Here is a 15941-nt window from a genome sequence, read left to right as displayed (position 1 = left end):
ATTTCATTCTCTACAGTTCTGTTGCAGGGTAAAAATATTAGTTTGACTTTTAAACTTGGGCAACCAATATTACCATTGCAATATATTTGACCCTCAATCGTACTATTACAGGGTAAAAATATTGGTTGGTCTATTAAACATGGCCCAATATTAACCATATTTTAAATTTTAAAAGCTAAACCCCTGGAACCAACTTTCCTGAAAACAGAACAAAAGAAAAGTTAAACTCCACACAGTACAATATTATAGAGGTTTAAAATAGCAATATTGGGCAATAATTTAATCTGGCACAAAATGAAAGCGTCTGACATAGAACAATTATTTGTTTACACTATGTGTATACGGATTCCTATGAAACGAGGAATGGCATATAATTAATATTATTTATGGATTAAAATACAAAAAGTCTTAAAGAAGTATAATTTACGAAAGTAAAATGTATTAAAATAATATAGTACCCAAGTATATTCAATTTTTATAAATAAAAATAATTAAATTCCTTCAGTAATATTATATATATATATATATTATATATATATATATATATATATATATATATATATATATGTAAAACGAACAAATTATTTGTGTCCTTATCTTCTTTAGCTCGATTAAAGTATGCCTTTAAATAATTCAAATTCCTTCTGGAATGATAAAATCATTTTCGGTTTTTTTTCTATCTTGTAGAAAGGAGTATTAAAGGAGTGTGTCAAAATATATTAAAAATAATTCTAACATACACAGATACTTAAAAGGCAACTGCATTGGCGGCCATCTCGATGTTGGTGCCATCGCCATGAGAACAATGTTAAATCTCAAACAATTTTCATCTTTATTTTTAACTATAAAATAATTCGGAGAGTCTTATTTAAAAGGCATTATCAATACGAAAAAGTCTTGTTTTAGTTTTATTACATGTTGTTTGCAGTTATTCATAAAATAAACCTCAACATACTTCATTATTTAAATACTAAACCATATACACTTAGCAAGAATATTTTTTTAGTGGGCACTTAGGCTATTAATTATGTTTTTTTTTTTAATAAGACATCTTCTATAATTCTACAACTACAAATAAGGACTTAAAAATACCTATAAGTACTCGAGATTTTCATTTTACTATCGAGTAAAAGTCAAAGTTTATTCAGTACAGCCGGATCTTAATAATATTTGTAGAATATTTATGTCCATTCTTACACTTGTTTATTTTGCTTAAACTGTTATTACGATTATTATATCAACATAGTTAGGTGATTGCATGAGCACAGCCAATACGATTGCTTCCGTAATTGACAGTGCTGCCACCTTTTGACACTCATAATGTCAAAATCATTAATCAATGGCTATTACTGAAAATTGTAAAATATTTTTCTCTGTTTATATTCAATTATTAAATTTTATTATATTATTATATAAAGTTTTATTGACTTATTTAATGTTTTATATAATAATTACCTAAATTATTTTGAAATCAAAAGAATAAAATGTCATTAGATTTATAAACAATTTATGTAGATAAATGTATGGTGCCTTACCTTGTCAACAGTTCCAAACTTTGTCTTGTGGAATTAGAACAAAATTGTATTATCCTATAATTCCTAATAATCTTCAAAAACAAATCTTAGAACTCTTAGACAAGTTAAGGTATCATATATTTGTCTATAATTACAGTTGTCTTGGCTATTAAAAACATGGATTTATAATTAATTTAGTGTTACAGGCTGGATTTCTGGTTTGTATTTAAAATCATGTTTAATATATAATCGATGTACGTGCATTAATTTTTATCTATCGCGAATGCCGCAGCAAAATATTACGCGTGGCCTCTTCAACTAAAAATGTGTTAATTATGGTCCTGCCTCCTCCATACCACTTTCATCTACAGCCATATTCGCTTTGAGGCAACATCACAGTAAGGGGAGTATGCTGGTACAGGTCCAACTTGAGCTACTGTGGGTGTAACATTACAGTGTAAAGTCACATATGTCTAACTATTATTAAAATAAAATTTACTTTTTGTATTTACTTTTGTGATGTGTCTGACAAAGATAGCCTTGCTATCAAAAGGCCTCACAAAAATAAAAGTTTGAAGTGTTGGGAAAAAAATAAAAGTTTTAAATATTGGTTTGTGTGTTTTAAATGTAATTAAATTAATAGTAGCCAATACGAGCTGCATCTTCAACATGGTAATCATATTTTTAATGTTTCCTTTACGTATAGGTAGGTAACCGTTGGGTGAGTATTATAATCTATAGTTGTCTAAACATTTTATGTCTCATGTTAAGACAGCTGACATTTTAATAAAGAAACAAAAAAATCAAAAACTTTTGTGTTTAGTATAATTAAATAGGAAATTAATAAGCATAAGTAGTTTTACTTATATTTACCAATCTCAATCATATAAATGAATCTATGTTTAATCATATGAGAAATGGTTTAGTTTATTCAAACATTAAATTACTATTCACTGTATTAAAAAAAGACCAATATCCAATATATATTTAATTTTTACGATGTGGAATATAAAAGTTACTTATTCTATAAATCCTAACTATGATACTGACCTTTTACTATGAAAACAAACATACTGAAGAGCAGATTTACAAAAGAGAAGTGGTAAATAATTAAAATGGGGTTGAAAAGACATTGTGTATCGTAAGTCTTTTAACAATGTCACAGACCACATCTAATTACATCGCATTGCTTGGAAACCACATCTAGGTTCCTAGATGTAGAATTAGGAATTGATTACTTAGGGCTTCTCTTCACAAAAATCTGACACTCGTCGATTGTAAACATGTTTACGTCCAAATCTGTTACAGATCCCATCCCCTCTTTGGAACTACTTCATTGGAAAGGTCAATTACAAAAAACGTAAAATGACCATTTGATACGTGGCAATTATGAAACCTTTTAAAATTGACATTTTATATCCACAACCAGTTTTTAGGTTAACAACTATGTGAGGTAGAAGGTATCTAAGAAATAATATTGTTTTGCTTTTAGGAACAAAAACAAGGCCACCGATTGTGGTTTCCGAGAAGAATCTGACAGGATTTACAACTGAGATCCCTGGGAAGAATATATTCGCGAGATCACGCGAGTCAACAGTTACGTAATCGAGGTGGCTTGTGCAGCAACACAAGCTGTGTCAGTGTTCACTTGATCACATAGTTACTCAGGTAGTATATGGCATGTTGTTCATACCAAAGCGAGCACTGACGTCTTATTTATGTCATTTGAAATAAAAACTCTAAAACATTTGTAGCGTGGTTACCAGCCGCCAGAACAAGTTTTTCTGAACTGTATATTTAAATAGACTTTCAGCCACATATTGAAACCATTTCCTCCAAATCCGACAGAAATATTTGCTATTTAAATTATGCAAATGTCTCCATAATCTCTAAACATTTGACAAGTCAAATTAAGTTTTGTGCGACAGTATTTTCGTTTTATTTTAAGATCTAAAGATAACAAGGCTTCTAAATTTTCAAAAAGAATTACTATTGAAGATTCTTTAAGAAGGTTGGATAAATTTGCCTATAAAACTTTTGATTTAATGAATTTTCAATTTGATATTTCCAGATGACAACTACATAAGAAATGATTTTGTTTGCACGTGTATTATTATGTTTACAAGTTGCAATGTATGGATACTATAATTTTTAATTATAACGACCTTACTCCAGCTCTGTTAAATTTTTTAATCAATTATCCATGCTGAAATTAATACCATTCAGTTTTGAAAAACTACAAATTTATAACTATTTTAATTCAAAGTTTAATGGAAGTATTACGTTTAGTTTATTAAGAATCCTTATTTGAGTGAGAACAAATTATTTAATATTAATTTAATAACTTATTATTGCCAGTAAATGTTTACTGATATCCTGTACGGATGAATTTACTTAGATGTTTACAAAAAAGCCAAAATGAATATTCCGATAGGTGTACATTAAATCCTCCTCATAATTATCATTCATTCGCACTGTTTACTTCTAATACTTTTCTTCAGAGTAGACGACTGGCCGTGAAATATCAGTTTATACAATGTGAATATGTTTTACCTAAATGAGCATGTTTGTTTTCATTTGTTTTCAAAGCTGTAAAAGAACGCAATGCTGACGAGAGAGAACACTTTAGTAAAAGTATACATTTATCAAAAGACTTTATACACTATCTATCTATTACCTCTGACGGTTTGGGCGGGGTTTGGACATGCTCCAAGCACCCTGAAGTCACTATTAAGCCAACTATGCCAACTTATTTATCTTTAGTTCAAATAAAATATATATTTGTATTTGAAACAGTAAAGCAAGATAAAACCATATGAAAATGTAGTCATTTAAGAATTTTTAAAAATTGAAAATAGAATAGTTTAGTGTATTTAGGAACATTGCACATGGAATCCAAGATGTGGGATAAATATAGACAAGCTGCAGCTCTGCAGCGGATTGATCTCACAGGAAGACACGCTCATCACCAAGGTCAAAGCCACTGGGCGGTCTGACCTCCCCCAAGCAGTTATTCGTTGATGAGGAAATGGTAGGCCGACCTCATTGACACCTCACATTAGGTAATCGACACCGGTCCAGGGCCGTATCTATATGCCTGATCACCCTGGGGGGGGGGGGGCGCACTCAAATTTCTCTAAGGTCCTTTATTTGCTTTCAACTTGAAATTTAAGAACGTCCTCCGGCATATTGTCCGTGTTATTGATACACATTTAACATAATGATGAAACAAGGATTAAATCAATTAAGCTATAGCACCTTGGAATTCTATAAACGTAAAGAAGTTAATAAACCTCGGATTATTATGGTTCCTTATTTGAGTAAACACTCTAATGCCTGAAGTTGAAGCCAAATGTTTTCTAATGGTCCTTAAACCCTGGCAGAGAGTGAAAAACTTACCACATAATTTCCGAGATTTAACATTGCACCCTCTGTACTGTCCCGATGTAAAATTCTACAAGGACTCCTATAAAAGCCACCTAAAAAAAAAAGAAAATATTTCTCTAGTATTACTGCGGCAAATCGTAGTTAATGAAAGAAAATCCCTTCACAGCATACTAACGTACCGAATGACTGCACTCTGCCCCGTCTTACTGCTCCAGGATAGACTCCACATTGCCTCAGCAGAAATTTCATCTGAGGTAAGTTGTGAAAATCGCAACAATGCAATACATTTTGTCTTGCTTTTCTAGAAGGAAATATATCAAGGACTTCCAAAATCAATTGCCGTATATACCGAGTTTTAAGAAAAGGGTGTTACAAACTTGTATGGCTAATAGTACTCAATGTTTCAAACAAATAAGTATTCTAAAACATGAGTCATTTCTAAGAGAGAGTTATACTTTAGACGAAAGCTGCAATTTCTTATTTTTTTTTTATTAATAGTCATAGAACTATTAAAGCTACAGATACTAAGATCCGCACAGAGATAGTGATAAATAAGAGAACCATTTAAAAAATAATGGTGTGATTGAAAACATTTAAAGGCAAGTAACAAAAATAAACAGTGCAGTTTGTACCAGTTGTTTGAGTCGTGATTTTGTTTTAGGCGAGTTCAACCGAGTCTCTAATTTCAACTTCGAGTGCTTTTAAACTTCTAGTTTACTACTAATCTTAATTTTGTTTCCGACCACAGCTGCAACGAAGAGCCAAGATGGTGACGCCCACGCTCGTGAGTCGACATAATGTAAAGGGAAATCAGGTTTTATAATTAACAAGTTCGTATGCAAAATTCCCATCAAGCACACTCCTATGACATCATTTAGTTCATTGTAATTCATGTTTGGCAGCAACGTGGCAATAAATTATTTATTTTTAACATCTAGAAATGGTGCTTTTATGTTTATACACCACAATTAAACATTTAAGAAATCTTTGCAAATCTAATATACATTACTACGACCTCAGCGGTATCAAACCCCATGTGTTTTATCTATTCGATACAAGTTGTAAAACAAATATAAAGTAAAACCTATTTTAAAATTTTTATTACAATTCCAACAGAATTTTTATTAACAAAATCCGTCTAAGCATATGCGAGTACGACCACTTTAAAGGTATTCTTGCACAATCTGGAAGCAACAAAAGTTATTATCAGTTAAAAGGCATCAGCTGACATGTTTTTTTTTACATTCCTTATGAACTAGAATGAATCCAACGTGAAATAGCTGTCTTTTATTTATAACAGTTTTAATCTAAATCAGTTCAGTAGTTTCGAACTATCGAAACAAAACGAACTGATGTTTACACATAAGAAAATACTGAGTAAAATGAACTGCAAATGGGATTGTATAAAACATATATTGAACATAAATATAGGTAGGCCTTTATTTATAGTCTTTAGGACTTTTCTACCAAGAGTTATAGACGGACTGGCAATGACATCATTTAAGAAGGATCGGGCTAGCCATTAATAATTATTAATATCTTTACACAATTTGGAAAATGTTTCAGTAACAAATAACAAGAAATTAAACATTTTATTTTTGTACTTGTCATATGCGTTGGATAAGTGTTTTAAAATATTACGAAGATGCATTTTATTTGTTAATGGTTTTTTACATTTTGTATGTATTAATGTTATACTTGCTCTACTAAAACACTATTATTACACATTTAAACTACAGAACTGTACATTAACTGTCCTTATTGCAGTTAAAAATAGTGGTTGCGGCGAAACCAATGTATTCAAATGTTACTAAGAAATGGTTAGAAACATTTGAGTGATTCAAGTACTGGTAACAAGTAGGTGGAACATTTCGGTAGTTGTATATCTTTCATGAAGAGTTGAAGTAATGAGTGTCTCCAGTTCGCCTTCCCTAGGAGGATGTACGAGAAGGAAGGACACTTGATTCTATAAAGTCCCAAGGATCACTCTCCTGTCAATATGGACTTAACTGTGGAAGATCCCGTGGGACCGCTGCAGGACGCTACCTCTTCAGCCCGGAAACCACACAAGATTAGGATACTTTCGGGTTTTGGTTTAGCATTGTTATTGTGATAATAATCCTTAATCATAAATATGGAGGATTGTCAATGGAATTATTAAACACAGAGAGTAGACATTAAGCTGATCAAAATTACAATTTATTTATTCGGCACGCTCTAACGTAATAAGTTGTATTATACTTCATCTAAAGATTACAAAATAAATTAACTGAAAGACGGACTGCGAGGTTCTAGGAGAAGGTGAAACCCCGCGTTAATTGAAGTAAAGGGGTAAACTGAGTTACGAAACTCAGTTACACCGGTCAAACCAGATTCGCAAGCTACTGTAACGCCCAGCAGATGGCACTGTGTATGACTCTATTTCAGTCCATTACATTGTTCTCTCATCGATTACACAAGTGGCTACAATAACCGTCAAACGGCTGTCGGCAACACGTGAGTGTTGGGTAACAGATCCAATCTAGTATCTATTATAGATGAAAAATCTGCTTACGACCAGCATTAACTTCAATACCACTGAAATCATAATTCAACATAAATATATTTAAAACTAGTAAACACGTCATATATTTTGTGTATTAATAAAATGTATCATTTAAATTTGATATAATTAAATTCACTCATACCCAGCTTGAGAGCTATCGCAGGCTCGTTTGCTTTTGGCTTTGTAAAGTATGTTATAAATATTTAGGAGGTTTGAATATTTGTTTGTCCCATCATAAACATCAATAGGTTAAATTTCAAGGGATCAGTTTCATTACTAGATTTTTGTGACTAAACAACAACCAATGTTAACAGCTGGAACTAGAAATGTTTAACATTAACAGAACTCATTAATGGTTTTAAAGAAATATCACTCTAAAATCTTTGTTTTAAACTATAATTCTTTATAGTTAACTAAGAAGTTAAATGTAATAAAAGTTGTTTTCGTACACCTCAAGACTTCTACAAAGCCAGGCATGTGTTAAACGTTTACTTTGAAAAAGATAACTACTTTTCTTTCAAAACCCTTACACTGTAATATACGTTGCCTTCCTTCTTATATGCAACATATTACCAGGTGGCTAAAAATGGGAAAATAACTATGACCAAGCATGAGGTATTCCCTATTAGGTATATCTAGCAATTAATTGTTACCTAGGCAGATTGAATTTTGTCACAGTTGTCAGAATAGAAGTACATGAGGCCTAATGATGGAACAGTGAAGCTCATCTCAAGTTCTATCAAAAGAAACGTTTCGAAGCAATATAATTCATCCTTGTAGGCAAATTCGACATAGTTGTATGTGCTATTCTCAATTGTAGATATGGTCTCGACATTGTCTCATTCCCCTTGTCTGCATCGCGAAATTAAAGCAATGATGTCGAAATTGGATTGGATTGGATTGGATCGTTGCGTATTCATCGTTTTATATCGAAAGTTGAAATACTCATATAGGTCGTGTAGATATGGAAATATGAAATTATATTGTGTTCTAGCCGAAGCACAGTGTTATTATTATTATACGTGTAGCTGGACTTTGACTATCACGTGGCAGCCTATGACCAAGTAAAGACTTTAACTTGAAGAGAAAAATAATTTTGACAGTACAAAATCAAGGAAGCATAGAAATTTTCAACCTTGTTTAACTATTAACGAAAACTAATGTTACAAGCTTTCATATAGCAGGATAATAACAGCAAAGAAGTAATGTGAAATCGTAATTTTATCCAGTAGGATGACGTCATACGATCCGTGTAAAAACTGTCAATAAAATATATGTTCCAATAGAAATTTAATTTTATTTCCACTAGGATTCAGAACAGACTAACTCGCTTAGAAAAATTTCATCGGAATGTGGTAGAATCATTATAAAACTCAAAAATCACTATTTTTGTTTTGAACTAAAATTTTTAGCATAGATCTCTTTCAAGCCTGTTACAGATCAGATCAACAGAAACTAGTGTTTGGTCGTATGTTTAATTTTACAAAGCAAGCAAAACCCTTAAAGTTATTAATTATAACTCATTATATGCCATAAAACTTTTCACACTTATTGTAAGTTCAGCAATATCAATGACAATAAGTTTAAATCATCCATATAGTTTTACGGTGTGTGTAAAGTGCAAAAGCGTAGTTTGAAACAATTAAACAAAGCTCGAGTATGCCGCATTCATATAATTGTCGCCAGAATCAAATCAGGTATATTTCTGGAGCATGGAGGTAGAGTGGTTATAAGTATGTCACATAACTAATCTTTTGAAATTAGAAACTTTTGATATGCAACCATTTTTTAACACACCGCACTTTAAATAAGAAAAAAAAAATTTGTGATGTTCGCAGTGTTATATTTATTAAGAATACAGTTAATTGCATCGCTTTATGTCAACAGTATAATCGCAGGAGGCTGCGGCCGAGTGTTCTGAAACACCCTGTATAAAAGGATTCCTATTGTACCCTAACCGATTCCAGTGCATAACAAAGTAAACATATTTTTAGAAACGCTTAATGAAATGAGTGCTCAATTTCGTATATGAATCTAGGCTAATTCCGTTCATCTACGCTAGTGAAAAAAGGTACTGAAAATCGTCGGGCATGCCCTTGAATATAGCGTATGCTCAAGAGTAAGAAAAGACATTTAGACAACATCTGATGCTGGAGCATTCTTTCCCATGCGTCTGCGATGGTGTGTTGTGCTGCTGTTGTGTAACGTACGCTAAACATAACCTAGTGGCTAGGATAAATGAGCGAAATAAGATTGGTTTAAAGATCGTGCCTTGAGAAAGTCCTATTATCAAAAAAATCAAAATCAAAATCAAAATCTTTTTTATTGCAGCGACATTGTATATACATTGTATAGCAAACGTCAATACGGGGTTTCTAAAATTCCAAGCATTCACACACATTACACATTCATACTTACAATTTTACAATCACGCCTCTTTCATTCTTCGCCAATGCAGCCCACTTAGCACAGCAGAATCAGTCTTCTAATTGGTCGGTCTCCCAGTCAAATGCCAAAAACTCACCCGCATTATAGAATGCCTGAGACACAAAGAAGCGTTTGAGGCGAGTCTTTAACGCCTTAGACGTTGGGGCATGTTTAATTGAATTGGGCAGTCTGTTGAGGAACTGCACACCCGCTTGCGAGGGTGCGTTCATAAACTACCGTTCTGTGTCTCCCAGTCCGGTAGTTTGCTCTGCCATGCGTCTCATACATGTGTATGTCTTGGCCTCTGGTTAAGGCACATTTACTCACACAAAACAAAGTTGTTTCCAAAATGTAGAGGCACGGCAGAGTCAACAGCTGCAATTTCCTGAAAGCTTCCCTGCACGACTCTCTAAATTTGATTTTGGCGATTACTCTAATTGCTTTTTTTTGGAGTCTGAATGCTCTTTGAAACTGAGTGTTTGCGCAAGCTCCCCAAAGGACCACTCCGTAGGCAAGATGGGGGTAAATCAAGCCGTAATACGCCGTAATCAGTACCTGACTCGGACAGTATTTGGCTAAAGATCTCAAAACAAAAATGCCTGAGCAGATTTTTGCGCAAACATGGTCAATGTGCTCATTCCAAGTCAGCCCTCGATCGAGGTGCATTCCTAGGAATTTTGAAGAGCAGACTTCTTCCAGTGTGGAGTCATCTAACAAAATGGGCGGCTCACACTGGTTGCCTGCAGTGCGCAAGGCAAAATTTAAAACGTTGGTTTTTGAAGAGTTTGTTGTTAGATTGAGGCTGTGGAAGTATTGGACAAAGTTGTTGATGTCAACAAAAGCCTGTTGTTCCAAAACTTCGCTTGACATTGCATTGAAAAAAAGAGTCGTATCATCGGCAAACTGCACCAATTTTCCATGCAGAAGCGATGATTTTATATCGTTCACGTAAAGCAGGAAAAGCACAGGACTGAGGATAGACCCTTGAGGGACTCCATATCTCAGGTCTATTGGTTTGGATGATTTATTTGATATTTGGACAACTTGGGATCTCTGACTTAGGAACGAGCTAAGCCATTTAAGAGGCACGCCTCGAATGCCGTGGGACTCAAGTTTGTCGAGCAGTGTACCGTGATCTACGCAGTCGAATGCTTTGGACAGGTCTAAAAACACACTCATTGTGTGGTTTCGACATTCAATTCCCTCTACAATCATATCGACAAGACTCACAACTGCGTCTGTTGTCGATTTGCCCTTTCTGAAACCAAATTGTTCACTTGAGAGCTGATTGTATTTGTCCAAAAAGTGAAGCATTCTTATAAGAAATAGCTTTTCAAAAATTTTGCTTATTCAAAAAATTATGAATTCAAAATTAATTAATGTACTGCTAGTTCATTCAAATATTATCTAGAAACATTAACCCTCTTAGTGATAGAAGCCGCTCTAGCGACGTTCATTTGTTTAATATGAATGATAGAGGTCGATGCGTCGACGTTCAAACATGCCTTCGAATTCGTCATCGCTGCTCGGCTATCTTCGGTTAAATTCGGCCGTTGTTTACTGCATTGTGTACAGAAACGTCTCCTCTTTCCTCTAGATCTGTCTCCAGATGAATTGTTAAAAGAATAATTAACAAATAGCTGGTATTTGTTACGACGTTGTGTTTTACTCGCGGCCGCTAACCGCCGCGCCGCTAACCTATGAGTTGTGTCGGCGTGTTTTATCGGTGTTATTTCGTTTATTCCGATCGTAATAAGTTCGAAATGGCGGATGATTTACGTTCACAAGATATTAGAAATGTTTTAGAAGAACAAATGAGTGATGTGAGTGACAGTGATATCAGTGCAGACAATTTTCCCGATGATTATAATTCAAATCCTGGTGCAGGCCATTCCCTCCAACGCTTACCAGGAAGACAAGAGCGGCTATGTATTGTATGTGGCCACACAAAAAAAGGGGAAGATCAGGATTCTAGTGTCCAGGATGCAATTCTGGTGTTCATAGAGTTGGTGTTTCCATTAATTGGATCATTTTTGGAGACCAAAGTATCAAGGGAGGAAGAGAAAGCATGATAGTAGTAGTGCCTAAGAGTGAATGGAAGGGTTTCTTCCATGTACATACTGTATATATTTCCATCATAACAGTTTTTTCAAGTAAAATATTGTGCGAAAACTGTATATATTATTTATCTTCATGAAATTTAGAAAAAATTGGCTATCTTCAAATCTTTGTCTAGTAAGTTTTATACTATGTGGTTTTTGTGGTAAAAATTTTTTTTTTCAAAAAACTGTTTTTTTTAATTTTTGAGCAAGTTTTAAGGGATATGTACAAAGGTAAGTAGTTTTATTTATTTTAAAATCGTTCTTTATGTTTTTATGAATATTTTGGTATATAATATGTTGTATTTTCAATAAAATTAATAATTTTTATTAATTTTTAAGAAACCCCCAGCGAAACACTCCAAATGCACCTATCATTCATAATAAACATATTCTTCACTAGGAGGGTTAAATCGTATTAAGGTAGTCAATAATAATGTCTAAACCTGTTAATTATAATTAGTCTATTGAACAAAGATTATTGAATATTGACGTAACTTATATGTAATTGCCCTCTAAAGTAATTGACGAGCATGATCCTACCTGTGATGTCAGATCCTAGACTCTGGGCCTGGCACGTGCTGGAGCTGAACGATACAGCTGTCACCAACACTCTGGGACTCCACGCTGGTCAGGTCAGGGGACACGGGGTACTTCTGGATATCTGGAATAATAACAGGGTCTGATACAGTAGCAGCAAAGAGGAGTCTAAGAGGCGCAGAGGACACTAAGTTTGGAGCAATATGGAGGAAGACTAAAACTGTACATTTAACGAAAAACGAAATTGACTGGACGATATAGTTAATACTAGTATAAAGCACTAAAAATAGATTCGTTCAGGAAAAAATTAAGAAGGTTTCTCGAATTATAAGAAAAATTTGAAAGAATCATAAAACATTCTAGGTGAAAAACGAATGGACACGTCATAGATTGTTTGAAAAATTTCAGTTTTTAATAACTTAAAGAAACCTTTTGCTAATTCTCAAGATTTAATAGAAACGCTGTGGGGCTACATTAAAAAGTTTTCGGTATCACGATTAAAACCTTTGTATCCACAACTGATGTCATCTAAACTTATTTAATTATATACTTAGTACTGACAATTTCATTTCATTGAGAAGATAAACAAACAAGAAACACATACATGCATAACACACATAGAAGATAAGCTGATCGAACTAATTACGTAATTCAATTTTGGAATCTATTGCAACACACACACCGAAAACTCGAGCCTGTAACAAATATAATTGTTGGTTTCAATAAGTACTATTCGTGTTATAGAGTTAATTTACAGTCACAATTAATTTTAATATGTGCTTTCTGTATTACAAAAACACATATTTGCATTTATATGTTAAACGTAAATTCGCCGATTTGTAGCTGTAAAATGTATTTTCCAGTGCCATGGCTGTACATATATTTACATAAAAATATTATTAACGATCTGGCAAGACTCATTCCAGTTAAATGAATATTGTAATCGAAATGTTGCATATGTGATTGGGACTTTGCTGTAAATGTAGCATATCAATACATTATTTAATATCTTAATTACGTTTCCATTATCAAGTCACAAAATTATAATGCGGGTGAAACTGTTTATTTAACTTCATGAAGTATATTTAAGAAGAAGAGATGGTCAGTTACAAGTCACGTGTAGTTTCTATTCCTTAAATACAGACCAATACTACCTTACTTAGAAATAAAACTACAATTAAATAGTTTTAAATTGTTTCCAGAGCACCTATCTTTTAGTAAGTTGACTAAATGTATATATCAACGTAAACTACAAAAGTATCCAGAAGATTAGAAGCATTGCAAAATAGTTAATAGTGACGCTTATCTCACGTTTTGAATAAAATTTAGAAGACCAAGTCTGTCTTGTTTATAGTTGTGGTACACAAAATACACTGACTTATCATCAATGACGATCTAAAGGTGGTGGCCCATTTGGCCAGTAAAATGATAAAACTGAAGAGCCATAATTGAATCTAAAGCTGGTGGCTAGACGAGAGGGGGCAAGGGGGCAACGTCGGACGATGTTCCGCTTGAGCGCGTGCAAGGTTATTTCTCTCGAGCGATGCCATGAATAACATCAGTATTCATGAGGGACAGACAGAGCGGACCGCGTCGTCTCTACTACTCAGATTAACCTGATATCGCATCTGTCAGAGTATTTCATATCAAATCCGCACACTTTTTACATTTGTGCGCGTCAATGCTGTTAACATCTTTGTTTTTTAATATATACACGTAATTACTAAACTACATCAAATTTGCAAACAAACAACTTAGAAATAAAAATGGTCCCAAAACTAATCTTTGAGAGACACCATATCTAATCAATTAAAAGTAAATAAAATATTTTCTGTTGATTTCAATCTTAGTTTTGGATTTGCATAGATATTCTCTTAGAATTGTGTTCACGTTTGAGTTAGAAATAGCGGGCCAAGTACAGGTTAAAAACTTAAAATTACAATATTTTTTATAATTACAGTTGGTTATATATAGAGGCTTTAATAATTAAATTAATATAACTCTAAGAGAGCTCTAATAATAGTGGTATACATATGTTTATTCATCTATGTCATCTCTGTGTAATCTGTATAAATCTGGTACATTGTTTCTTTAGTCGAGAATTGTCGGTTTTCAGCTCATAGCGACTGTTCTCCCTAGAAAAAAGTGAAATTCCTGAATGTCACGTAAATAAGAATCACATTGTTAAGCCTCCTGCTAAAACACATCTTTATTATACTACATCCATACAATTGCAACTTGAGGATAGATTGTATGGTTTATTCAAAGTAAGAGAGGCAATAAGAACTGGTATTGTGGGGCTTTAGTAACTTCGGACACAAGCACGTAATGCGAACTCGTATTTTTCCAAAAGCTCCTTCATGATATCATCGGTTATTGTTCTGGATTGAGCTCGTGTAGAATTCGTGGATAGACACGATCTCAAGAGGTATTCACCCATCTATGTCATACAACCAACTACCTGACATAACTATTTGAAATATAGTCGTTGCACTGTTGACTTATTAAACATAGCATTGAGTTACAAGGCTGAACTGTGTGGTAGTCTGCGCTTTTGTATACGGCTGGTTCTTGTTACTGATTTTCAGTACTCGTATTGGAATATCGGATTTAAATGATCTGTGACTCTTTTTATAATATAACTATATACTTTTTACATTCTACATTACTACGGTATTAATTGCACAGGTGCGTTGTTATATTTTTAATTATTGTATTGGAAATTACCATATTATTTGTTTTTGTTTATCATGATTGGAGTTTATTCCCAAAACATAGCTAGGACTGCAGCCGTTACCCACGGATCCCCTCATTATAACAAAGGGAGGAAAGCAACGCCTTATCCCTTCTATGGCATTCATAGAATTCATAGGTCTTCTAAAATTGAACTTCTAAGTGGCATGAAAGTAGAGCTATCTCGCCTATTTTTGTAACGACCGATAATGTGATCGAAAACACCACTGTAAACAAGTAACGAGACTGGTGTGCAAAATGTTATTAAATCTTTTTACGAAATCTTAAGGTTACAGGTACATTAGGTGTGTGAATTGTTAAACAGCTAAGTATTGTTAGGTAAGAGTTTTATGACTTCTAATACTCCCTACTAATACTACCGGGCGTGGCACTTAAAATGTTATGACTATCACAACATTGCATCAGCTAAGTATACGATATTAAATGACCACACTTCATCAGCTATTGTATACGAATAATATAATAATCGTTACCTACACTGAGCATTATAAAAAACACCCGATTAGCTTTAGTATACGATATTAAATGACCACACCAAACCCGATTAGCTATAGTATACGATATTAAATGACCACACCTCATCAGCTATTGTACACGAATAATAATAATCGTTACCTACATTATGCATTATAAAAAACACCCGATTAGCTATAGTACACGATATTAAATGACCAC

The 15941-nt window shown here is 33.5% G+C and overlaps 1 protein-coding gene and 1 long non-coding RNA gene across 11 annotated transcripts in view; one reads left to right on the top strand and one right to left on the bottom strand.

Annotated features, from left to right (window-relative positions):
• LOC124354484 overlaps window positions 1-5851 on the top strand; it is a 31495-nt gene extending 25644 nt beyond the window's left edge. The window contains exons 3-4 of the long non-coding RNA XR_006921684.1: window positions 3007-5155; window positions 5650-5851. This is a non-coding gene — a long non-coding RNA (uncharacterized LOC124354484). The remainder of the gene's footprint in view (window positions 1-3006; window positions 5156-5649) is intronic.
• Window positions 1-15941, bottom strand: part of LOC124354481 (G protein-activated inward rectifier potassium channel 3-like) — a 164242-nt gene that overhangs the window by 17134 nt on the left and 131167 nt on the right. For 8 of the 10 annotated variants that reach the window (XM_046804962.1, XM_046804965.1, XM_046804967.1 and 5 more), the window contains one exon: window positions 12516-12636. In XM_046804962.1, coding sequence (XP_046660918.1) covers window positions 12524-12636 — 113 coding nt within the window. In that variant the 3' untranslated portion in view covers window positions 12516-12523. Of the gene's footprint in view, window positions 1-5893; window positions 6086-7082; window positions 7479-12515; window positions 12637-15941 lie in introns of those variants that run through there. The other 2 variants (XM_046804963.1, XM_046804964.1) reach the window with 2 other exon arrangements.

Source organism: Homalodisca vitripennis, chromosome 2 (assembly GCF_021130785.1).
Source record: "Homalodisca vitripennis isolate AUS2020 chromosome 2, UT_GWSS_2.1, whole genome shotgun sequence".
Classification (NCBI taxonomy): domain Eukaryota; kingdom Metazoa; phylum Arthropoda; class Insecta; order Hemiptera; family Cicadellidae; genus Homalodisca; species Homalodisca vitripennis.
The sequence above is the reverse complement of the archived record's forward strand: the minus strand, read 5'-3'. Positions and strand labels throughout refer to the sequence as shown.